The 23,250-nt window shown below is 54.4% G+C and overlaps 6 protein-coding genes across 6 annotated transcripts; 4 read left to right on the top strand and 2 right to left on the bottom strand.

Annotated features, from left to right (window-relative positions):
• Positions 1-40: 40 nt before the first annotated feature.
• CCMA1212_004826 (uncharacterized protein) lies at positions 41-1,671 on the top strand (the record flags this gene model as incomplete). The annotated part of the gene is made up of 2 exons (XM_073702115.1): positions 41-820; positions 907-1,671. 2 exons carry the CDS (start codon positions 41-43, stop codon positions 1,669-1,671), a joined length of 1,545 nt encoding a protein of 514 aa, XP_073559514.1.
• A 2,700-nt stretch (positions 1,672-4,371) lies between these two features.
• On the top strand, positions 4,372-4,789 carry CCMA1212_004825 (uncharacterized protein; the record flags this gene model as incomplete). The annotated part of the gene is made up of 2 exons (XM_073702114.1): positions 4,372-4,546; positions 4,620-4,789. The coding sequence occupies 2 exons, from the start codon at positions 4,372-4,374 to the stop codon at positions 4,787-4,789; spliced, it is 345 nt and encodes a 114-aa protein (XP_073559517.1).
• A 319-nt stretch (positions 4,790-5,108) lies between these two features.
• CCMA1212_004824 (putative dipeptidyl-peptidase 5) lies at positions 5,109-7,502 on the bottom strand (the record flags this gene model as incomplete). The annotated part of the gene is made up of 5 exons (XM_073702113.1): positions 5,109-5,513; positions 5,634-5,797; positions 5,847-5,937; positions 6,067-6,963; positions 7,020-7,502. 5 exons carry the CDS (start codon positions 7,500-7,502, stop codon positions 5,109-5,111), a joined length of 2,040 nt encoding a protein of 679 aa, XP_073559516.1.
• A 2,969-nt stretch (positions 7,503-10,471) lies between these two features.
• CCMA1212_004823 (uncharacterized protein) lies at positions 10,472-12,940 on the top strand (the record flags this gene model as incomplete). The annotated part of the gene is made up of 1 exon (XM_073702112.1): positions 10,472-12,940. One exon carries the CDS (start codon positions 10,472-10,474, stop codon positions 12,938-12,940), a length of 2,469 nt encoding a protein of 822 aa, XP_073559957.1.
• Positions 12,941-13,936: 996 nt separating this feature from the next.
• Positions 13,937-15,617, top strand: CCMA1212_004822 (uncharacterized protein; the record flags this gene model as incomplete). Its single annotated transcript, XM_073702111.1, has 4 exons — positions 13,937-14,319; positions 14,417-14,926; positions 14,994-15,135; positions 15,213-15,617. 4 exons carry the CDS (start codon positions 13,937-13,939, stop codon positions 15,615-15,617), a joined length of 1,440 nt encoding a protein of 479 aa, XP_073559920.1.
• Positions 15,618-16,020: 403 nt separating this feature from the next.
• CCMA1212_004821 (Putative cryptochrome DASH) lies at positions 16,021-19,777 on the bottom strand (the record flags this gene model as incomplete). Its single annotated transcript, XM_073702110.1, is given in 6 exon segments — positions 16,021-16,811; positions 16,929-17,284; positions 17,940-18,875; positions 18,907-19,095; positions 19,168-19,526; positions 19,544-19,777. Coding segments are annotated over 6 exon segments (2,865 nt in total), but the record flags the coding sequence as incomplete, so codon positions are not given.
• Positions 19,778-23,250: the final 3,473 nt, after the last annotated feature.

Below are 23,250 nucleotides of genomic sequence, written 5' to 3'. Positions count from 1 at the left end.
TAAGGCATAGTCTGTCTCGCCTCTTCTCTCACCCTCAGCCATGCCGTTAGGGGTGCTGCCACCGGCTGGGCAGTCACTCGGCCCTCTGGACTCGACTCTTCGCAGCGGCCTTGTTGCCATTACGGTCCTGTCATGCATCTCCTTCTTTTCCGCGGCCACTCTCTTCATCTACCTGACGTACAAAATCGTCGCCTGGCAGCTCTTCGTTCGGCGGGAGAATGAAAAGCGCTTCCGCCACAGGCGCCGCAGCGAGGAAGGGCGCGAGCCTCCGCGCGAGACAAATCCGCAGGACCATCAACCAGGCCACGAGGCTTCAACTTCCCAGCACGCTGTTGATTTTACTCTAGGCATCGACGGCGTCTTTGCCTCGCGCCCAAGCGTGTCCAAAGACGTCTCCGTCAAGGCGGATGGACACTTCTCACAGGACGACAACGGCCCTCCCCTCCGACCGATGAAGGGGTCGCCCAACCAGTTCCTGATTCTCATCTACAACCTCCTCATTGCCGACTTGCACCAGTCGATCGCCTTTGCCCTCAACTCAACATGGATCAACCGAAATGCCATCCTGGTGGACACCAAGACGTGCTGGGCTCAGGGCTTCTTTGTGTCGACGGGCGATTTGTCCTCGAGCATGTTCATCATGCTCGTTGCCGTGCACACCTTCTTTTCTGTGATCAAGGGATATCGACCATCGCAGAGGCTGCTGTACCTGGCCATTGGCCTTGTGTGGCTGTTTGTCTATTTCATCTCGGCATTGCCGATTGCCATCACAAACAACGGCCGGGATCACGGTGGCCTTTTTGTTCGGGCCGGCGCCTGGGTATGTTTGAACCCGATTTCGCTTTCCCCTCCCCACTCTCTCTTCCTTGACTCTTGGATGGCTAATGTGAATTCCGAATCCCTCAGTGCTGGATGAATGCCGAATATGAGCGTCTGCGTCTGCTTACACACTATCTATGGATCTTCATTGCCCTCGCCGTCACCTCTGCCCTCTACATTGCCATCTGGTACTCTCTCCGTAAGCAAACCCGCCTTCGCCGAGCCGCCGACCCGGACGGCGCTTCAGATGCCGGCTATGGAGAACACAACCCGGCATTCCTCATCTACGCCGTCATCTACGTCACTTGCACGCTCCCGCTGGCGACGGAGCGTGTGGCTTCCATGTCTGGTGCCGATATCCCGCTGGGTTGGTTCTGCTTCGCGGGAGCGTTGGTCTCCCTCAACGGCTTCTTCGACTGCCTCTTGTTCGGCACAACCCGACACTCCATCATCTTCGCCTCTAAATACGACCTGGATGCGGCAGACACGGGTGTGAAGACAATCGCCTTCCTCCAGACACCAAAAGCTCGACGCTACGGCAACATGGTCTGGATCCAGGGCGGCGAGGGCTCGAGACGGAGGATGGAGCCCAAGGCGACAGGCGGATGGTGGTCGTGGCAGCGTTTGGCGGGCCACTCGAGCAGCCCGAGACAGGAGAAGCGGCGGCGGCCCCGGGGATCCAGCCAGGAGTCGCTACGAGGCCCCGGCATCCAGATGGACCTGGTCACAACGGTCGTGGTCGAGGTGGAAGACGACAAGGAACGCGATATTCGATTTCCGGACCCGGCTGCCAGCGCCAGTCCCTCGGTCAACAGCACGGAGCGGGACGCCACCAGCGCGAGAGCCATCTAGTAGAGAGGGGGGAAGACGAATACGGAGAAAGGAGAATGGAGGAGTTTAACCCATTAATGAAGCTAATTGTCTTTTTTTGTCCATGTTACTAGATACCTCTTTACGTACAACGCATCTTTGGTGGCTCAGATACGGGATGGCATAGCATGGCATGGAACGGAATGGAATGGATCGAGCCTGTGGAAGTGATGCCCCTTTGGCGACCTTTATGAGAAATGTATCACAGCACAGCACGCGCGAGCACAGTTTTCTTTTCTTTTTTTTTTTTTTTTTTTTTTTGGACTTTGCGATTGACGTACATAACAGATCTAGAAAGTCTACCTGGCCGATGTGCTCCAGACATGCTCCTGACATACCACGGAACGAGGGCCAATGCCTACCTGTCAAGTACCTTACGTAGGATGCCTCGATCCTTTGCTGCTTTGATAATCCTTTCAGTACACCGCTCCCACAGAGATCTGACCACCCACGCTTGGGGAATCGGACCGTTCGCCGGGAGCCTGATGCGGTCGAGTGTTGAGCCCGGCAGAGCAGAGCGGATGGCCCTCGATGTACTCGTACGCTGCGATAAGGTATACTGCTAATACTTCGGGTACTCTTTGCCTGGGACGCTCTTCATCGGGCTTCACGTACATGGACTGCTTCTCCTGAAGCTTATTGTGAATTCGACTTTCTTATACGAGTATAAGACAAAGGGTCTCGCCATGGATCCCTTATAAGAACGGCCCGCCCGCGTCCCATTCCGCCAAACCCGCTCTCTGCGCTTCTCTAACGCTTGTACACACCACAGGGCGGGCTGTCAGCCTTTGCCGAGGAGAAAAGGAAGAAAGAACAGGGCTAGCCGTCGGGTGACGCGATTCATTGAGCCGCTTGAGCTGTGGAGAGAGGAGCAGATGGAGAGGCGGCGCGGTACTGTATCATGTCCAGCACTGAAGGAAGTTGTCCAGGCCTTGGGTAGCAACCAGTGCGCTGCTGCTCCGTACTCACTCCATGCATCCCCCTCGTACGAGATGATCTAGCTGCGATCGCATAATATTGGCATTTGCCGGACAAACACGTTTGGTGACCTCGTGTGGGCTAGGCAAAAGGCCCTTTTAGCGAAAATTTGGCATGATCATCAGCTACCGTAGTCGGACTTTTTCCGTTCTGACTGACGGCCACGGATTCGCCGTTGAGAAGAGCGGGAGGAGAGGAGGACGAGGCATGAGGCTGAGAGGCACGCCTCCGACTGGTGAGACTAGTAGGCAAATCTTGCTTGAATTGGCGTAGCAGTGCCCTCAACCCAAATGTCTGAAACACTCGTAATGCCGCCTTCTCGATTAGTGGAATCCGCCTTCTGGAAGAAGGGGACCAGACTGGGCTTTCCGTCGCGACGGCTCATCAGTCCCCGGCACTGGGTTGCGTCGGAGCCATGATGATAGTAGGCATGGCGTCCAGGCCTGAACTCTGTTTTGAGGCTGTCAGCACGCCCGGGGCTTGTAGCCTAGGCCGCAGTGGGGGGCGCGAGTTTGCGATGGCCGTTGAAGTGTTTGCTAGTACGAGTCCAGGCGGAGCAGCATGAATCTAGGGGGGGGAAAGCAGTACGAGCAGTACGTGAGCTAGGACTAGAAGTATTTTAGCACGGCGTCGTAGCTCTGGACGAAGGGATTTCAGCTGCGTTGCCTCGGAAGCATTGGATTCTCTCGTGATGATCTCGCCCGATGCAGTTTGCGTTGGATGAAGACAAGGGCCTCGGAAAGGGAGGGATTCGAAGCACTGAGAATAAACAATACGACAAGGTCCAGCCGCTAAGAAGCTGCTGATCTAAAATACGACGCTGCGATTAGGTTACAGCATCGATATGGGCAGGGAGGGTGGCGTTGGCCCCTCTCTTTATGCTTACCTACAGGTAGGTAGTACTGTAGATGGGATACACACTTTAGTTGATGACGGGTGGTGATGGAAGCTGATCTCTTTGGCCACAATTTTGAGGGTTCGAGTGGGATATCATGTCTGCTACACTCGGTAGAGAATGCTTGATGATTGATACCTAAGCAGACCGTTGGTTATTGCGTGGAACATGGTCAGGATGAAGCAAGGATGCTGAAGAGTGAATACCAATACTAAACTGCTCCTACTGTACTGTGCCGCCTAAGTAGGACAAGGTAGCTCCAATACCATGCATCTTAGCTCATCTTCCCCGAAAGCAAATCATCATCGCACACATGGCGCCAAGAATCCGGGGGTTTCCTTGTGCTTTTACCCTCAATACTTGGACATTCAAGAATCGAAATCCCAGTCATTGGTTCCCCGCTTAGTAGTTTACGTACGTACTTATCCTGCACAGAATCCAGCCCAACATGCAGCAGGCGTGATCCGAAATCTGCAAACTAGCGACGAGCCCCAGATTCTAGGCAGTGGCAATCGATCCTCAGGCGATCCGTGTGTATGACGTCTGTGACGTGATGCTTGCTTTCCCCGGTTACACACAGCTTCGTCCTCAAGCTTGATTTCGACATTAAAACCATAAGAGTATTTATCCACGGCACTCTCCTCTTTTTGCACTCCTGACCTTGCAATTTCTCGCACGGCAAGATTCCGCCACTATAACGACACAGACTAACGAAATACCTTTCTCACCTCGGTTGTTTGAACTTGCATCCTCTCTGGACTCATCCTATCAAACAAAGACTCGACGTACCTCACGTGCCCTCTGCAACCATGTCCAGCTTCCTCAACAAATTCACGGGCTCTTCAAACGATGCCGAGAACAACACAGGAGGAAACGCCAACAGCGGCACTCAACAGCAAAGCGGCGGCGGTTTCATGGACAAGGTGAACAACATGGCCGGCGGAGGAGCCCAAGGCGAGAAGAACGAGGACATGCTCGACAAGGGTGAGTTTCCCGCAAAGGCCTAAACGTCATTGTTGAGATCCAGTCTGCTAACTTGACGCCTCCTTTCCTCTAGCTGTTGATTTTGTGCAAGAAAAGGTTCTCGGCCAAGGTGATCAGAGCGACGAGACGGCGGCGGAACAGGCCAAGGATGAGGCCATCTCAGACTTTATCCGCGGCAAGTACAAGGACACCACGGGAAGTGAAATCCCCATCAAAGACAAGGATAAGGAATATGGACTCTAGTGTTATTATGGATGTTGTATTCTAGCACACCAGGATGGTTCATTCTGGCCCTGTTGATGGCATTTGCAATTTTGTGACCCTGTAGCTAAGAGGCAATAGCAAACATGAGATCAAAAAAAAAAAAAACGCCCAGCACAAACTTTCCTAGAGATTGCGATCCCGATCATACTTTCTGGCTTGAAGATGCCGTAGAACAGGGGAGTATAATCCAAATGTACTCACGAGCAAACCCCCCTCCCCTTTCCACTTGTAGTCGATATACAATAGGCTCAAACTGGATCCATCCGCCATCTCATCGACATCAGACCTTAATGGCTAGTCAAGAAATATCCCCTCTCTCAATATCGCCATCGGAGCACTTTTTAACCCACTCCCAGACCACATCGTACCACATCAGGATATTCTCGGGCTTGATTGCGACGTGACTCTCATCGGGAAACATCAGGAGCCGACTGGGAACGCCCTGGGCCTGCAGCGAGTTGAACGCCGTCAGTGCCTCGGTGACGGAGCATTGCTTGTCCTTCTCCCCGTGGATGATGAGCGTCGGCGGCGCGTCGTTCCAGCCATGAAAGAAGGTCGACCGAGCCATGTCGTTGTCGTATGCATCCAGGTCCGCATGCGCATACGATGGGTTGAGCTGGTCGAAGCTTTCAAATGCGGGCTCTTTGCGCGAAAGGGGCAAGGGAGGGTCGATTGTTCCGCTCTGATATACTGCGCAGCAGAACTGAACGACGACTCAGTCAGTCAGGATTCCAGTCTCACATAGCCTAGCCGAGTATTTTGTTGTCACATCCTTTTCATGTCTGCTCCTGCCCCTGGTCACGTTGGAGGTTGCTAAGCTTACCTGTTTGGCAACGTCATGTCCTAGCAGCTTGTTCAAAAGATAGGCAGCACTACCGCTTCCAACCACAGTAGCCTTGGATTCGTCGAGATAAGGCACTCCTTCTAGATACGTGATCAGGCTGAGAATGTCCTGGAAAGGCTTGTCTCCCCTCTGGCTGCGAATTCCTATAGAAAGTCAGAGACAAAGTAACAGTCCCCTATCAGACCAACGTACGTCTCGTAAACCCGAGCCCATATCCACTGCTGCCCGAGATGTTCGGTAGTACAACGACGTACCCCTGTGCTGCCCAAGCGGCGAAATTGTTCTACAAAGCAACAGTTAGCACAAACACACCGGAGCGGAGCCAGAGCATCGTCAGTGATGCGTTTGCACATGCCGTTGTCGACCATTCGTTGTTCCAAGCCATGCCCGGGCTGCCGTGAGGCACCAGTACCCACGGATACTTCTTGTTCTCCTCAAAACCCTGCGGCCGTATCATCCAACAATGGACAAAGCAGGAGTTCGCGCCCTCGTACCAAAGCTCCGTCACCATGTTGAACGAAAGGTCAAACTTGGCGCCGCTCTTGGTTGCAGAAGATATGGTTTTCAGTATATTGGCCTCCGAAACGTCCACAATCTGCCACAGGCTGCTGTCGACGAAACTGGACGACGTGGTCAGAAGAACGCTCCAGTCCCCCTCTCTCAAGGGGTAAAAGGCACTGCAGCTGCTGCCCGTGAAGAACGTCTCCGGCTTGGCCCCGTCGTACAGCGTGAGGTGGGAGAGGACTTGGTGACCCAGCTGATGGCTTTGCAGAATCACAGAATCAGAGCTGCCGGCGAACTCAAAGGCTCTTGGCGGGTTGTCCTCCTCCGCGTCGATGCAAGTCACGAGGCTGAAGACATCGAAAGCGTCGAGCGAGTGAATGGAAGCCAGAAACAACCGAGTGTTGTAGGGGTCCTCATGGGCTGTGTAGAGGAAGCCAATGCTCGACGAATCTGGCGTAAATCGCACGTTTGTAATGGCCGCGGGCTCAAAGGTGGTGGGTATGAATATCTGTCTGGGCATGCCGTCCGGGGGCATAGAGAAAGAATCCAGGCGTGCAAAGTAGACGGACATCGCTGGGCTTCCATCGGGCCCACGTTCCCTCAGGTTCCGCGAGACAAAGGCAATGCCGTTCCGGCAGATGTCAAAGTCGTTGCATGGCGTGTCGGTATAGGCGCGAGATGGAGCTTCCAGATCTATATCGCCAACCAAGTTGAAAAGCTCCCCTTGAAGCTCCCAGCGGCCGTTGCGAAGTGCAAGCTCGTTATACCAGAGGCTGCATCTGTTGGGCCTACATGAGGCATTCCACTGTGTGCACTGGTTAGCATTCGCAGGTTGTCGAGAAAGCCAGGTGGCGACTCAACAATAGGGACTTCCGCATCATAGACTCTCGCTGTTGACCCCCTCTGGGCGGCCTCTTGGTTGTACAACCCGGCCTCGCCGACAAGAGCAGTGACTACGAATGCGACGCTGCCATTGTCCAACGCCCTCAGCTTCAGGTTCGACACCGGGGCATCGATTTCTGCCGCCAGGTAGTGTTCGGCGGATACATCCGCTGCTGATGCTACCAGCACCTGGGTTCGACCATTTTCCGCAGACTGCAGGTAGATGACATCGAGCTTCGTAGAGGGAACCCAGAGAGCATTGTGGACGCGAGGATCGCTCGAAAGCTGCGTCGATTTGCCGGTCTCGATATTTAAAATTCGAAGCTCCTGTTTTGCCTTGCCGCCGAGAATATGCGTCGAGACTGTATAGAGAGCATGCGTCCCCTCTCTATTCGGAACAGCTGGACCACGCCTCGGGTCGCTCAGTAGGACCTCGGCAGTAAGTTTCTGCACTCGAACCATGATGGAAAGCAAGTCGTGTAGGATAGGCCGATGATGGCCTCTTGACTCGAAGCCCGTGTCTGTTATGCAGGTGGGAGCAACGATGGCCCTTGGTCTACCTGTAATCGACGGATGGCTCAATCTTCGAGATGGCACTTGCGAGATGCTTCAACGGCCACCAGGGCGCTCTTTTCGGTGAAGCTACCAATTCAGAACTCACACAAAGGAGGCGCAGGCCTACTAGGCAGCATCTGCTTGCCTGTCCCTAAGCCTGTCTCCCATTCGCTCCCTGGTCTGGACCTATTCTGCAGCAAATAGAGGCTCGAGTCGGCTTTCGCCCCCGCTCGTGTGACGCGTTGGCACATGCGTGGCACGACTCGATCGACTCGCCTTGTATGGCATTCATGCAGGATGCGATGGGAAGAAGGGCATTTGGCAAGGGGGGGTGATCCCTGTCGTTCTTTTCTCCGTTCTACCTTTCCTTTCTGGCAGAATCATACATGTAATGACCCTGACCGCAGTCTTGAAGTAGTTCGTAATAGCAGTAGCAGCAGCTCTTGAAGAATCAATCCCGTTGATGGTGCTTGGGTGTTTGCCACCCCGGCATATCTAGATGTCGCAGCCAGTTTGATGGACCCTGATGAGGAACGAACCACCGTGCAGTAGATTTCAGGAAAGGAAATTGAAGAAATTCACTGCAAAACCTGAAGTGGCGAATGGATCGAGGCAAATGCAGAATGTGGTGATGGACGAACCATCTTGGAGTATTGCCTACTAGTGTATTTGCCGTGTTTCGGACTGTGGGAGAAAACAAGTGGAGGACACCATTACAGTTGATGAATGGCCACTGGCTCAAGGTAATCGTAACTACTTGTTGCCTTCGGGCGGCTAATTGTACGGCACCACGATCCTGGTTGACTTGGTGGCGTCCAGTAGCATACGATATGATGCAGCAGGCAAGTAGGTAGTGAACTTTACAACTACCTTACCTAGTGATGCAATGTAGCTTCAACGACAGGCATGACGCCCAGGAGTCGATGAAGTGCAATTCTGTGACGCCCAGCATCTACTATGTTCATGATGGGTTACAGCGGGAGAGACTGCCAGTCGTCCTCTCTGTTTCCCAATGTTGGCTGCACCGTGTCTCCGACCTCTCTGCCTCAGCATCCAAAACTCCTCTCCAGCTAGGATTTGACTACTTCGTACGTCATACGTCCTAAGCATAAAAGAAACAGAAGCACTTCATCGTAGCCGAACCAAGATTGAATTGCCGAACCACCGAGTCAAACCTCGAGATTAGCCGTCGCCAGCTCTCGCAGCAGCTCTGCAGCTCTGGCATTGCCCAAATGGGACGGCACTTCCCGCCGTGCACCTGGAAGAGCAAAAGCAACTCCATAATTGAGATACCACCACCATTCCCATTCGGTATATCCATCTGTGGGCGTGATCTGAGCTGAAATCCGCAATCTCGCTCCCCGGGAGCACTGCATTTCGTTACGCGGAAAGCGGAGAGAACGACTAGCTGCCGCGGGCTAATCTATACCAAGCCAGGGGAGGGGGGGAAGGGGACAAAGTGAGATGCAGTATATGCTTCGTGGAGCAGCTCAGCCAGCCTGTCATGCTTCTGCTTTTTCTTTTCTTCTCGTGATGCATTGCATAATGCTGCTCCAGTACATGTGAAAGCGAGTGCATATGTGCTTCAAGCAGTGGGTGTATGCTGTCTCAGCATGCTCAAAATCACCCAAACCCCCCCCCCCAGAGCNGCGCTCCCCCCATCCAGATGTTGTCTCCCCAACATGAAGACTGCGCCTCTGCAAGAAGACCGAGTATCAGTACCTGGTACCAGCTTGCATCGGATACGACGCGGCCGCAGTAGCAACCACACGGGGACCGCCTTTGTCTCATACAACCTACCTCGTAGTAGGGGTATCAGGTGTGCACATGGGCTGAACGTACAGTAGCACCGAGACTAGGTACTGCCAACGTCTGTTGATGGTTCTCCAGCGTGACAAACTTCATCCAATCCATCCAATGGTGACCAGGGCAACAGAAAGCAAGCAGATAATGACGCCTTACGGGGCCAAGCCAGGCATCTCGAATCAATGTGCTGGGTTGTTCTGTCACTGGAGCTCGTTGCTTTAACTTCTCTTAAGAAGCTTTTCCTCCGAGCCCGACCCCCCCTCCTCCAGAATGCAAGGGAGAGCAGCCTGAGCGGTGCTTGGGGCCAGGAAAAGAGGTGTGCCGCATATGATTCACGAGTGCTTCCTTCTCCTCACAAGCGCTAGTCTCGCGGGCCAAGCAGTGACAGATGTGTCTCCAGGGGATATCGGATGGCCTGGATCCTCACAAGTAATGTAGCAAGTAAGGGAGAAAAGTAGGTAGCTGTATGTGGCCGCACAGCACTTCTGGCTACCTCTAGGTAGCATCAGTGCAAGCAAGCGGCCCGATCTCTTGATGCACTCTGTGGGTGACAAGTATAGCTGGAGGTGATCCGATGCAGTGCTTTGTAGATTAGGGGGGTGAACTACCTTGCCTACCTAGGCAGGTACCCTACCTACTGAGGTGTGCTGTCGGGCAGCATGCGTATCCGGACCGTATAGTACTTTACCTTGGGCAGTATTACCTTAGGTACGCATAGGTAAGTATGTAGTTAGCAGGCTCAGGTCCGGCAGCTGGCGGAAGGCTGTCACCTCTCCCATCCCTCGCAGGCCACCCGTTCGCCAGGTCTGATTTCTTCTTTCTTTCTTTCTTTCTTCTTCTTTCTCACTTTCTTCCTCTCTTCCCACCTTCACTTCTTCACCTCCTCCTCTTCACCTCCCCCCATCACTATCCAACACACAACTATTCTTTCAACCACACGCCTGTAGTCTACCGGCCACAGCACAAACATACAAGATTCTTCTTCAAGCGGAGAGGCCATTCTTTGATATCCTGATACCGTTTCCGTTGTCGTCTGCTCCTGGAGCCGTACCCTCGCCAATACCGGAGTCATGAGTGACAACATTCCGACGGCTGTGGCCGCATCTCTTGTCAAAACCGACACCACACCCCACAAAGACGAGCAGCAAGAAGCTCTTTTGGCCATGCGGGAGAAGACCCAGGGAGACTCAAGCGGCCATAGCCAGCAGGAGCCTCTCCACCAGCAAAAGCACAAAGGCCAAGATCAGCAGCAAGACAAAGATTTCGATGCTACGCCAACGTGCCAAAACTTGCGAGAGTATCTCTCAGCATGCCACAGCATGAATCAAGCTGCACAAAGCCTTACCATCGACTCTTGCGCCTCCGAAAATACCACGCTTGCCCCTGAAGGCAAAGTCTATCCTCAGCGGATCGTGCCGTCGCCCGACTTCATGGAGAAGCAGCGGGGCGTCTGGGACGCACTGTTGCCGCACAAGGACTCTAGCCTTTTGCAAAAGATGTTCCCGTCTATCGAACAGGTCCACAATGAGTATTTCGCCCTGGGGCCTATCAACGGCCGCATGGCACTCTGCGTCTCCGAGAGAATGGGCACGTCGGCTTCCGTCATCACCCTTCTACAGCAAGTCATGGATGACGCCGTCCTCAAGCAGGCTGTCGCCTTGCACGGCGAGTTGACGTATGGCCCTCTCGAAGGCGACCCTGCGCTCAGAGCTCTTGATGAATCCAGCTTCGAATATGATCTACCTGGATTCCAGCGGCACTGCAGCCTCTGCGTCTACTCCAACATCAACAGTGGTCGGCCTGTTCCCGCCGTTGCAATCGAGTACAGGCCATCCGACCTGCCCATGGTTCAGGAGATCACTGCAGCACTGGCGGAGGAGATCACCCCCCAGAGCGATGTCATTGGCAAGGAGGACGAGAGCTTCACGTTCGACTCTTCCTCGAAGCAGACCGTGACGGCCACCATCACCCAGCTGTATGACTGCATGATCAGATGCGGAGTGACCTATGGCTATGTCTACACCGGAGGAGCCATCATCTTCCTGGAGATACAGGAAGATCCGTCCATCGTGCACTTCTATGTCAGCGTGCCCGATGACGACGTCTCCATCCAAGACGAATCGGGCGTCTACTTTTCAGCCGTCGGCCAAATCTTTGCGTTTATGATTCGGGCGATGCAAGCGGGACGCATCCCCACTGAATGGCACAACAAGGCTGCGAATCTCGACGTTTGGAAGAGCGACTACAGCGAGGTGCTTCGAAACATGCCGTCGCACCCGAGCCCTCGAAGCTCTTCTCCTGCTACTAGCGATGGCGACGAAGAGATGGTCGATCAAGACACGGAGTATGATGAAGAGGGAGAGGACGGTGAGGTGTTGGACGACGTTGACGACGTTGACGACGATCTTGAAGAGGAATCGTATGTGGCCATTGAAATCAGGCTCAAGCTGTCCCCTGATGGATTCCTGGTGCCCGAAGATGATGTTGGAGAGCAGGCCGAACAAGCCGACCAGCCTCAGTCGGACAGCGAAGACGCCATTCAAGACGATGGCAGGCGCACGCTGTGGATAAAGGACGACCGCATCATCGTCAGCGAGATCAGGCGGCGGGAGTATTGCACCCAGGAGTGCCTCTTGGGCTTGACCAACGGCGCACCACTGGACACGGGCTGCCCCAACGTTCGCATGCACGGGGAAAAGCATCTCGGTAACATCGAGTTCTTGAAGCTTGTCCAGGAGCAGCTCACCGTGGCTAGAAGCACGGGCAGCAACTGCATCTACCTTCACCTGTCCGGCTCGCTGGGAGTCCTGTTCAAGGTGACCCTTGCCTCCCGCGGGTACACATTCGTCGTCAAGGCCGTCATGGAGGAGAACGTGCCTCGTCTCTTGCGAGAAGGCGACATGTACACTCGGCTCAAGGAGCTCCAGGGCGGCTGCATCCCCGTCTATCTAGGCATCCTGCAGCTCAACTTGCCCTTCTGGCACGATGCCAAGCAGTACACGCACTTCATGCTGCTCAGCTGGGCTGGTCGGCCTGTCAAGCACTACTGGGGATCGCCCTGCAACCGAGGCTTTGTCACGTCGACTCAACGAGCATATACGGAGCTTCACAGCGCAGGCATCATCCACCGCGACGCAAAGCTCCGGAACATGCTCTACAACCCCCAGTCGGATAGAATCATGCTGGTGGACTTTGAGCGCTCTTCCGCCTATCGCTGTCGCCTTAAGCAGGCCCATCATCGCAGCGTTCACGCCAATGACGACGTGGACGACGAGCAGCGCAACGGCGGCAGCGATCACGAGTGTGACGGCGACTGCGAGCTCCTGGTTGAAGAAGTTGAGGAGGAAGAGGTTGGAGACAGCAGCGACGACGAGATGTGCGACAGCTCCAGCCACACTCACAGCTCCTCCGGCGGCGGACTGCGCAGAGTCGGCAAGTGTGAGAATCTCCGCAAGGAGTTTGAGGCTGCGTCTGGCCGCGAACTGTCTCGCGCCGTCAACCTGATGAGCTGCTTTGCTCGGAAGTGGAACAACCTTTGAAGTGTCGCGGGGTGAGAACATACGAGGTATTCCTGGGCGTTTCAAGGAAAGGTTCGAAAGTCTCTGGAGAAAGGGGAAAGGGTCGTCCGATTGCACGAAATAGGAGCACTAGTGATGGGATCACTAGTGATGGGATCACTGGTGATGGGATCACACGAGTTCAACGTTGGGCTTCAGTTCGGGCTTCAGAGGTGGACCATCATGTCTCACGGAAGGTTTTACATTGCTTGCTTGCTTGCTTGCTTGGTCGAATTTGCAAATCTGGGGCGTGGCCCGGTAGAGGAGGTAGGAAATAGTCCTTGGCCGATGGAGGAATCCCTCTAGGCAGGAAAAGAGCGCCTACCTAGGTAGGTAACTCCAAGTGAAAGCCTTGCCTGGCTCGCAATTCATTCTCGTTTTCTTCCCGTCTGTTGAACATTATTGTGCTGAACATCTGAACCTAAAGAGGTGCAAATAGTGACTGTTGGTTACCATCACCGCCACTGATGAGTGGTGGACGCGGATGGGTGCAAGCTTTTGACCAAACTGTCAAGTAAGTGACTTGGTAGTAGTATTACTGAATGGTATAGATCTGGGTATAGTGGTACCATGGTATTGCCTAATTATAGCCCGCAATGGGTGATTTGTCGACGGCAAGGCTTGTATGAACTATGGAGAACTTGGTCTCGGATTATGGCGTTATCACCGAGCTACCTCCACCTGCACCGTGATTAGCAGATGCGTGAACGAAATCGGATCTTCGAGGACTATTTGTTCACGCAGTGGGGCAGGATCGGCTCTGAAACTGAATTTGAACCAGCTATAAAGAATGCCGTCGATCCTCTCTAGAAGCCCGGGGAGGAGAAGAGAAGAGGAAATGGAAGGGCTGTAACACAAAGGTGCGATTGGTCAAGGACAAAGAAGGGGACAAGGTAGGAAATGAGCCAACATCGTCGTCAAAGAAATCATTAGACCAAGGGCAGAGAAGGAAAAAGAAATAAAGCAAAGTACAAAAAGATGGAGCAATCGTCCGGGCTCCTCGTCAAGATCCTCTCCGAGCTGGGCCTCGTTTCTCTCCATCACAGCAGGCCAGACGTCAAGCTCCTCTGCCTGCAGCGGTTCGTCCGCCTCTTCGCCTATGGCGCATCGACCCTGGTCTTGGTGCTCTACCTCCAGGCCTTGGGCATCTCCAAGACCAGAATCGGCCTCTTCATGACGCTGACGCTGGTCGGCGACGTCTGCATCAGCTTCTGCCTCACACTCGTGGCCGACGGACTGGGCAGAAAGGCGATCCTGGCTCTGGGCGCCCTTTTGATGACCGGCAGCGGTGTTGTCTTTGCCTTTTGCGAGAACTACTGGGTTTTGCTTGCGGCGGCCATATTCGGCGTCATTAGCCCGAGGTATGTGAGGACTCTCCCATCCGATGCCTTACTTTACATGAAAGAGATTCTGGCGAGCGAGAACATCATGATGTAACCAAGTCTTCAAATCTTTCAGTGGCAACGAGATTGGCCCCTTTCGAGCCATCGAGGAGAGTGTCGTTGCTCATCTCACGGAGCCGGCGTCGAGAAGCGACGTCTATGCCTGGTACAGCTTGCTGGGCACAGCTGGGACGGCGTTTGGGCTGATGACTGGTGGATGGGCTGTCCAATATGTTTCCACAGGCCTCGGATGGCAGCTGATTGATGCCTACCGCCTCATCTTCTTTGGATATGCCGTCCTCGGCTTCGTCAAGCTCACCCTGGCCTTGCTCTTGAGCAGCGCGGTCGAGGCCGACGAAGAGGCGCCAACAAGAACCGTCAAATCGAGCGGAGAAGCCAGCAACAGTGAGGCATCCCCTCTCCTGGGGAGCGAGCATGGCAACTCGCAAGGAAACGAGGAGCCGCAAAAGAGCCGTTGCCGACTTGCGTCTCTTCTTCCTGACATTAGCCAAGAAGGATATGCCATCATGGCCAGCCTGAGCGTCTTCTTCGCCCTGGATGCGTTTGCCTCTGGCCTGGCTTCCATGTAAGATGGCTCTAGCTCTCCCTTACCTCAATACCCGAGCATGGACTAATCGTGTTGCATAATGCAGGTCTTGGGTGACGTATTTCTTCCGCTGGCGCTACGGCATTGCAGAGGGAAAGCTTGGCTCCATCTTCTTCGTCACAAGCATCACTTCGGCTCTCTCCATGCTTGTTGCCTCTTCCCTAGCCAAACGATTCGGTAACATCAAGGTATGTGCTTCCTTTCGACTCCTCGTTCCCCTACCACCTCCTATGCAGAATAGATCTAACCCTTGCGTTCAAAACAGACCATGGTCTTTACGCATCTGCCTTCGGCCATCTTCCTCTCCCTCATCCCCGTCTTCCCCGACGTGCGTCTCTCCCTGCTTTTCCTGTGGCTCCGCGCCTCCAGCCAGAGCATGGATGTCGCACCCCGGGCAGCCTTCCTAGCGGCCGTGATCAAACCGAGCGAGCGGACAGTCATCATGGGCGTGATCAACGTGGTCAAGACGGTCGGGGCCAGCCTCGGCCCCTTTCTGACGGGCACCTTGGCGGACCACGGCCTGTTCTGGGTCGCTTTTGTGACGGCCGGTTGCCTCAAGGCGAGTTACGACTTGGGAATGCTTGCCGTTTTTCAGAATCACGAGAGGCATGCAGCTGAAAGGGAAAGGGAAAGACAAAGTGCGGAGGTGACTGTTGCTGCTTCTGCATAGGAGACAGGAGAAGAAAGGGGTTGAACAGGAAGAGGAATGGAAGAATGGAGCCAAGAATAGACAGCACATAGACATGAAGGAGGAGCACGTGTCGGCGTTGGAATATTCAGGTAGACGGACTCTTCTACTACTGCAGCATCCAACGTAGCTTTGAGACAAGCACCTGGGAAGTACACAGCACGTAGACGAGCCGGGGGAGGGAACACGGGATAAGCGGAGAGACGAAGTGTACGATAGGACATCGACTGCTATCTAGGATAATGTTCATAACAATTCTTAACTAACGCTGCTCGTATGTGCAAGGAAACGCACGCCTGGAGACTCCCATATTGTTTCCGCTCCGCACTTCCTAAGGGCCATCCCCCTTTCCGACACTTCCAGAGCCTTTTGTGATCTCAATGACTCACCACATGCAGGTAGCGGCACTGGCGCAGTCGTCGTCAACCTCGTCGTGCTCATCGTCGCACTCCTCGTCCTCGCCATCGTCCTGGCCGTCCTCATGAGTCTCAACAATGTCGCCCAGATCGGCGCTCTCCAGAGCTTCGGCAGCACCAACATCGACAGCCTCACCGGGGGCTCCTGATTCGCCCGACTGCTTACATCCATCCGCATTGCTTTCGTCTGCCTGATGTTGCCGGCCAGATTTGCCGCGCTCACCACGTCTGTGCGGCTTCCTTTGCGCGACTTGGGGAGACGTGGCATTTGCGGACGCTGTAGGCGCAACAGGGCGCGTTATAGCAGTCGTCCCTTCGGTAGAGCCAGTCTGGCCAGTGGCACCGCTTTCCCTAGAGGACTGAGTCCGATTCCTACGGCGACGGCGAGTCCTGAGATAGAGTTGAGGGGGGTCGGGGGGGAACTCGGGATTGGAAGGAGGCGGAGGAAGGCTGTCGAGGAATCGAAGAATCATGCCGTGTCTCACAACTTCGTCAGTCTCGGGAGGAGCGATGCTCCAGGGGCTACCACCATTGGGGCCTGAGGCATGCCACTGATAATAGTCTTGTAGCACTTGATAGTAGGGCAGTTCCTCCATATATTGATAGGTTGCAGGGCGACTGAAGGCGTATGGCCCATAGAACGCCGGACAAGGTGGACTCGTGTAGAGGCTGTAAGGATAGGTAGTAGGAGGGGTTGCTCCAACAAAGGACTCTGCCATCTGGGGAGTCCACTGGGGAGCGGTTGGAAGGGGCTGCATGGCTCGAGGAGCCCTGGGAGCCGTTTGCAGAGCGTTGAACGGGGTTTGGGGGGTTTGGAACGTCAAAACGTTTCCGGGGACGACGTTTCGACGACTCGGATATTGCCAGCTCTGGGCACGGTGCGCCTGAGGATCGACTTGAGGGGTCTGATACTGCCAATGTTGTCCGCGAGGCGCTTGGGGTGCGTTTCGTGGAGGCTGAGAGGGCCGGTAGTCTGCACGAGGACCCCTTGGGGCATTTGGCGGAGCATTTGACTGGGCCTGCGATGGCCGATAGTCCGCACGGGGGCCGCGTGGAGCGTTCAGCGGTGCCTGAGAAGAGCCACGGAACTCCTGAGCGGCGCCAGAAGGATGCTGAGCCGTTCTAGGGTGTTGAAGGACCTGGGCGACGTGACGCATGCGAGGTGCGGCTTGAGTCGCTTCAGCAGCCCGTTCAGGTCGAGGGCCTCTCGGGGGAGAACCCATGGTCGTAGGTCTGTCGTGTGCTTCGCGAAAGGCTGCGGCAGCGGCAACAGCCCTTGGGTCAGAAACCACAATTGTCGGGCCCCGAGAGGTCGATGCCACGGCCGTAGGAGGTCCAACTGCGTCATGGCGAGCTCTGGAAGCAGAGGCCACTATGGCAAGGCCGCTGGATGCATTGTCAGGGGCCTTAAGAGAGTCCCGAGCGGGCAGAAGAAGCTTCCTGATTGGTCCAGGATGACTGGAATCCTCGGCCTCTTGCAGAGGAGTCATCTCAACCATGGTGCGCGTTGTTCTTTGGTGGGTGTCTAATACTCCAGGAGAGAAGGAGGCAGAGTGACCAAGAGAGTGTTTGTTGAAAGATTGCAAAAAGCAGTGGATGCGGCGCCAGAGGATACTCCGGCCGTTGGCCACTCGATCCTGGGCGAGGTAAATATAAGAATCCAAAGGGGGGACGCGGAAGCCCTGGCGGCGGTGGAGGCGACGGTGGCGGTAGTGAACAGAGACTCGGGGCCTGGATGGGGATGACGAATCTTTGACGGGAGACTGGGAGGAACCTGGGATACGGACCCAGGGCCACAAGTCCGTGAGGTAGTCTGGAAACAAACAGCTGAGGGTGCAGGCCCCCGCACCTCCTGTGGTTGGAGCGTTGACAGTTGACAGCATCAGACGGCACTGGCCTCATTACCATGACACTCGTCGGCAGCCCGAGCAGCTGCAGAAGCTCGGGAGAAGTCGTAGCTACTTGGAACAGGTTTGGCAGTGCGGTAAGGCGCCGCAACTCCGGCATCCACTTCCGTACGAACAGCCCGTCTGGATCGAATTCGAGGGCGGCGTGGGCAGGAGAAAAGGTTACTTCACCTCCACCGGGATCGGGACCAATGCCAACATGGTGCTGCCATTGATGCCAGTGGAGCGAGGTGTCGTGCTCTATGGAAAGAGACGCCACCCATTCGACACCAAAGCGCCAGTCGATGCCTGAAAACTTGCCCAAGAAGTTGGCAGCAAGCATCTGGGAGCGGATGCTGATATGCCCAGTGCAGAGAAGCTGCCTCATGATGGCATCGATGAGACCGAAGCCGGTTGCTCCTACTTGGAACTGCACAAGAATGCCCTCGATGCCGATGGGGCAAGGCACTTGGTCGGGACGAGCCGTAATTCGTTTTGGCGTCTTGTAAGGGATGCCCCGTTTTCTGCCCGGACCGGAGCCATCGAGACTGTAAAAACTCTGGCCGTAATTTCTATTGCTCCGCCGGATGAAGTCGATATGGAGCATCTCGTCTCGAAGAGCCTTTGTTCCCGTGTTCTCACCCTCCCCAAAGCCCAGAGCTTCAGCCCAGTCAGGCTCGGTGCCCTGCTCAAGCCGCATCAGCTCTTCGTGGACCTGCCGAGCGCTGATGCAGCCCAGAGACAGATACGCTGATAGATTGAAGCCTCCATCGTGCACTTTCAAGTCGTCGATGGTTGTATGATTTTGCGATACGATCCCCTTCTTGATGTTATAACGCAGCCGTTTGAGAGCCAGTGTTCCGCCACCACTGGGGGCGAGTGCCGGTATCAAGCAAGTGAAGCCGATGCCCTTGAAGAAGGCAGCGTTAAGCCTCACCCTGCTTGCTCAATTTCTCAACGAGTCTTGACAGTGTATTTGGAATTTCGAAGGCGTGCTGCTGGGCTGGGAGGGATGCATGATCTGGAAAAGGGGGCAACGAGAACGGGATAGGGGGAGGAAGAGCACAGCGAGGCCGGCCCTCCACACGGCTCATCCGCGTCTGGAAATCAGAGAACTTATCGGGCAACTCGAGAATTGACCGCGTAGAAAGTTCAGGACTTTATCATTTGGTTAGACAAGCTCATCTTCTAATGCATGACTTACATGGGCGACAGTTGGGTCAACTTTACTTATCGATAAGCCGCTTGTGATCGCGAAACGGAGCGGACCGAATTCCAACCTCGTCGCGGAACGAAGCGATCGCTTGCTGTTCCTTGACTTCCTCCAGCAGAAATCCCTTGGTCATCCACACAGCGGCGACTTGAGGGCCATCTTTGTGGTCGGCATAATGCTGGACGATGCTCCCCAAGACGTCTGGGAAGCTGCCGGCACGGATGATCGAGCTGGATCCGAGAGCTTCTAGCTTGGGCTTTAAATCGAATCTGACGCGTGGATGCCGCACTTCCGGTATCTTGAGACCTTGGCTAGCGAGCAGGGGGTACGGAGTCGTCTTTCCATCTTTGGACCAAGCCAGAAAGGCCAATTTGGTCTGGAGGGAGGACATACACTGGCAGCAGGTGGGTATAGCCATGTTTGCGCCCCGTTACGGACAGATAATGGAAAATACCTAGGGTTGTCGGCAGTCCGAAGGTCTCGCCTCAAGAGGTACACGACAATGCGGCCGCTAGACATGGCTGCGGAACCCTGGCAAGGAGACGGGTAGTCGGGACTCGACAGGTGCCGGCGAAGAGGGTGTATGAAAACTACGAGAACTGGGAAGCTCCTGGTGGCGGATAGTGTTCTGCAAAGATCTCGGAGTCAGCTGCATCGGTCAGGCTAAACGAGGACAAGATGCTGCATGGACCGTAACATTGGAGGGTCAATAATCCAAGCCTGGGCCAACAGACGCTCCTTGATCTCGTTGGTGAATGCGGGTCAGGAGACGGGAAACGAAGCACGACAGTGGTAAATGATGCAGCTACATAGACGACTCACCTGATGGTGAGTGATTCTGCAACTATACCAGACGGGAGATTTGGTGAGATGGGACTGAAGAAGACGAAGCAATGACGCTTGTGGTGCTTAGAAGGTTGAATCGATCAACGTTGGACTTGTCTAGGGCAGCACAATATGGCTTGAAGTGAAGTTGAATGAGAAATAACGGCAGCGGGGAGAGTCTCTCTTATGGTACCTCCGAAGCGTTCGTACTTTGAGGCGCTCAACCATGCTTGCTAAATCAAGCCAAGCGCAACAACAAAAGAGGAACAGACATGAAATAGTCATTCCCACTCAACAAATAGCAAGGTTTATGCGGCGTTATACCCAGAGACGCGACCGAGCACTCAGAGTGTTTTTTCCTATATCTATAGGTCCATCTACCAGACACTCTACGAAGCAGCAAGACTGGGGGGATTCGCCCTAGCTCGGACAGTCACCAGGGAAGTAAGGCGTTCTTCGTCTTCTCTCTCTCCGCTTCCTTTTGGCAACGAGTCTCTGTACGGAGCAACCTCTGCCCAGGGACGCACGCTCTCCTTTCCCGGCTACATGCAATTATACAATGACGCCCTTTTCATTGAGTTTGTCAAACGGACAGTTTACGGGCTAGACCCGGTCATGATGCGGCTGAGACGACTAACCAAGCCTAGCTGGGAGCCTTGATTCAGCGGTAGGCAATCGTGCTTGGGCCGGGTCCGAAGCACTCCGAAGCAGATAAGGGGAACGCCATGGAGAAAGTGTCCGAGAATATGGGTGTCCAAGTACGATGGCCAAGACAAGCCTGAGTCCGGGGAGGGGGGTGTATCTCTTGCTAATCCCCAGCGTTGATGCTACTACAGGTAGTCATTGTAGGCTCTAGCATCAGCCCCTTGTTGGGCAACATGTATTGTGTACATGCACCTTGGACATGCAGATCATACCTCTGCAAATGGGTGGGTAGAGGAGGTCTGTGATGGTGACGGGACGAGCAGAGGCGCATTCATTCGATTCGAGAGGTGTTTCTCGGCTTGAGGGGATGGGTTGTTCTCTTCCGACCCCCCCCCCNCTCACCTCTCTTTCTATTCCATCATGCTTGCCGCTGTCTGCTACTGCCATACAGTAAGTAGGAAAAGAATGAAGACGCCGATCAACCCAAATATCCCCGGTAAGGCGGCGATTCCGGGCTGCGGCGTTTCATTAGTGGTTTGTCCCGCATTACAGGGCCTACTGTTCACACGAGGCAGGAAGAAGACAACAAAGCCAATAAAGGTACCTACGTAGGTAAGAACGTTATGAGGTACGTACTCAGGACATGGGCCATGCCTTGATATCCAGCTCCCCATGAGAGGAATTTGGATCAAGGGACGCCAATTGGTGGTGAGCCCAGCATATGGGAGTGGTGGGGATGGAGCATTGTCTCAGCCAGCAGACATCGAAGCCTGTACTCCTGACGGCATCTACAGTAGAGGCGAGCAGAGAATGGCTTATTTCCGTCTGAAGTTGCCAGCCGCACAAGCTCTTGTTTTCTTGCCTCCTCTCCTGGATAATGCCTTCCAAGATGCCTTGCGGTTCCTGACACTCGGGGAAAAGGTACCTCGGCTCCCATCCCCAACAGCGCTATAAACAAGGTACCGAGTCTATTCCGCGGGAGGTCCCGCCAGCCCACTTTGCAGGATCTACTAGCGGCAGTGATAGTGTGTATCTAAGTTTAGCCGCCCACTTGCCGCCGCTACCTAATCACGCAGCCTGCGAAAAGTCAAGGGCGGCCAGGGCCCTACAAAAAAAGTAAAGAGCGAGTGAGTGAATTTACGTATCGCTTTCACTCGGTTCTTCTAGGTACTAACCTTTTCAACAGTGATATGTCGGACCTACATTCGTTTCGTAGCACCTTCCTTTAGGTGAGGTGGATAAAGCATCTCTCACCTTAGGTACCTTATCTACTCCGTACTACAAGTTAGTACCTACTTACCTAGGTACCTAAGGTGTCGTCAGGTAAGGTACTAACCTCTGTATGCGAAGGTATGCGTTCATGTACCTCCAAATGGATATTTACCTACCTGCTTTATCACAGGGAGCAACTTCGACTTCCAGTGAACGCGGCAAGTGCTTCCTTCCTCTTCGTGGGAGATATTCCCTGCCTAACCCTTTATAGTAGCTTTCAAGAACTTTCATCCATCAGTACCTTATGAATCACTTCAATTGCCCGTTATTTTCTACCTCTCCACTTTTCCAACTTATCGCCCACTCGAATAGATAGTACTCACCAAACGCAGGACTCTTCGGATCAATTCCCCTCGACTCCCTTAGTGTCGACAGTCAGGCCCCAGAGTGCAGATCATCATGAGAAGATACCCTAGAGGTACTGGACAGAGGTGGCAAAATCCTGGCACACTACTGTACTTGTGGCATGAAAAAGCCAGACAGTAGTAGCTGGACAAGTCCAAGCGAGCCGAGCCTCTTCGAGTCCCCCAGCCGCAGGTTGCCTACATCTACTAAGATAAGATCTCGTGCTCTCTACACTCAGGTGGCGTCTCCCTAATATCCAATTCTTTTCGGTCACTTTCGACTCAACAGAGTTAGGCTTTGTTTTCTCACTCAGTACATGTCCGGAAAACGCCATCCGATAAAGTACTCAGAAACCTTGGAGGATGGTTCGGCATCCGGGTCCCGCCCGACAAGGCAGCTCAACCTCGATCACTTCTAGCCATAACGGCAGAGGGGGTAGAGGGATATGCCATCACATACAGTTTGCCGGCTCCTCTCTCCCGTGCACCAGGATGGCCTCGATCGCCCAATGATCACGCCAGAGAGCTCTCATTCGCTTCTCCACCCCTGTTTCAAGCGCCGCGCCTCCTCACCGAGTCTCGGCTTGCCTCTTCCAAAGCCAGATGAAGGCTAGTCGGGTTGGGTCGAGACGATAGATCCTGGCTGCCCGAAGCCGCCTTGCTCCGGCCGAGCAGATGGCTTCGGTATCGAAGCAGCTTGTTTACCCTCCATGGATACTACCTTCTAGAGCAGCTCTTCTAGGACAGTTTAGCCAAAACCTCGTGTTGACGACGCCAAGTTACCTGTAATTCTCTACAGTTCCCCATGATGGACAGCGCGCGAAGAAAATCTCCAGCATCAGTCCAAGTGCCATTGGCGAGGGGCTGTCACTGGATGCCCAGTGGTATCCGCATCGAGCACGATGGGGCCTAGACAAAGCGCACCCTCCATGGCAAGATTGTCATATTCCTAGGGGTGTGTAGCACGAGGAGCATGAAGGAACTCTTCGGCTTTTTACCCCCCCACCCCCCCCC

The sequence above is a fragment of the Trichoderma ghanense genome, assembly GCF_004382785.1.
Source record: "Trichoderma ghanense strain CCMA-1212 chromosome Unknown scaffold_4, whole genome shotgun sequence".
Taxonomy (NCBI): Eukaryota; Fungi; Ascomycota; class Sordariomycetes; order Hypocreales; family Hypocreaceae; genus Trichoderma; species Trichoderma ghanense.
This window is presented reverse-complemented; position numbering and strand designations above follow the sequence as displayed.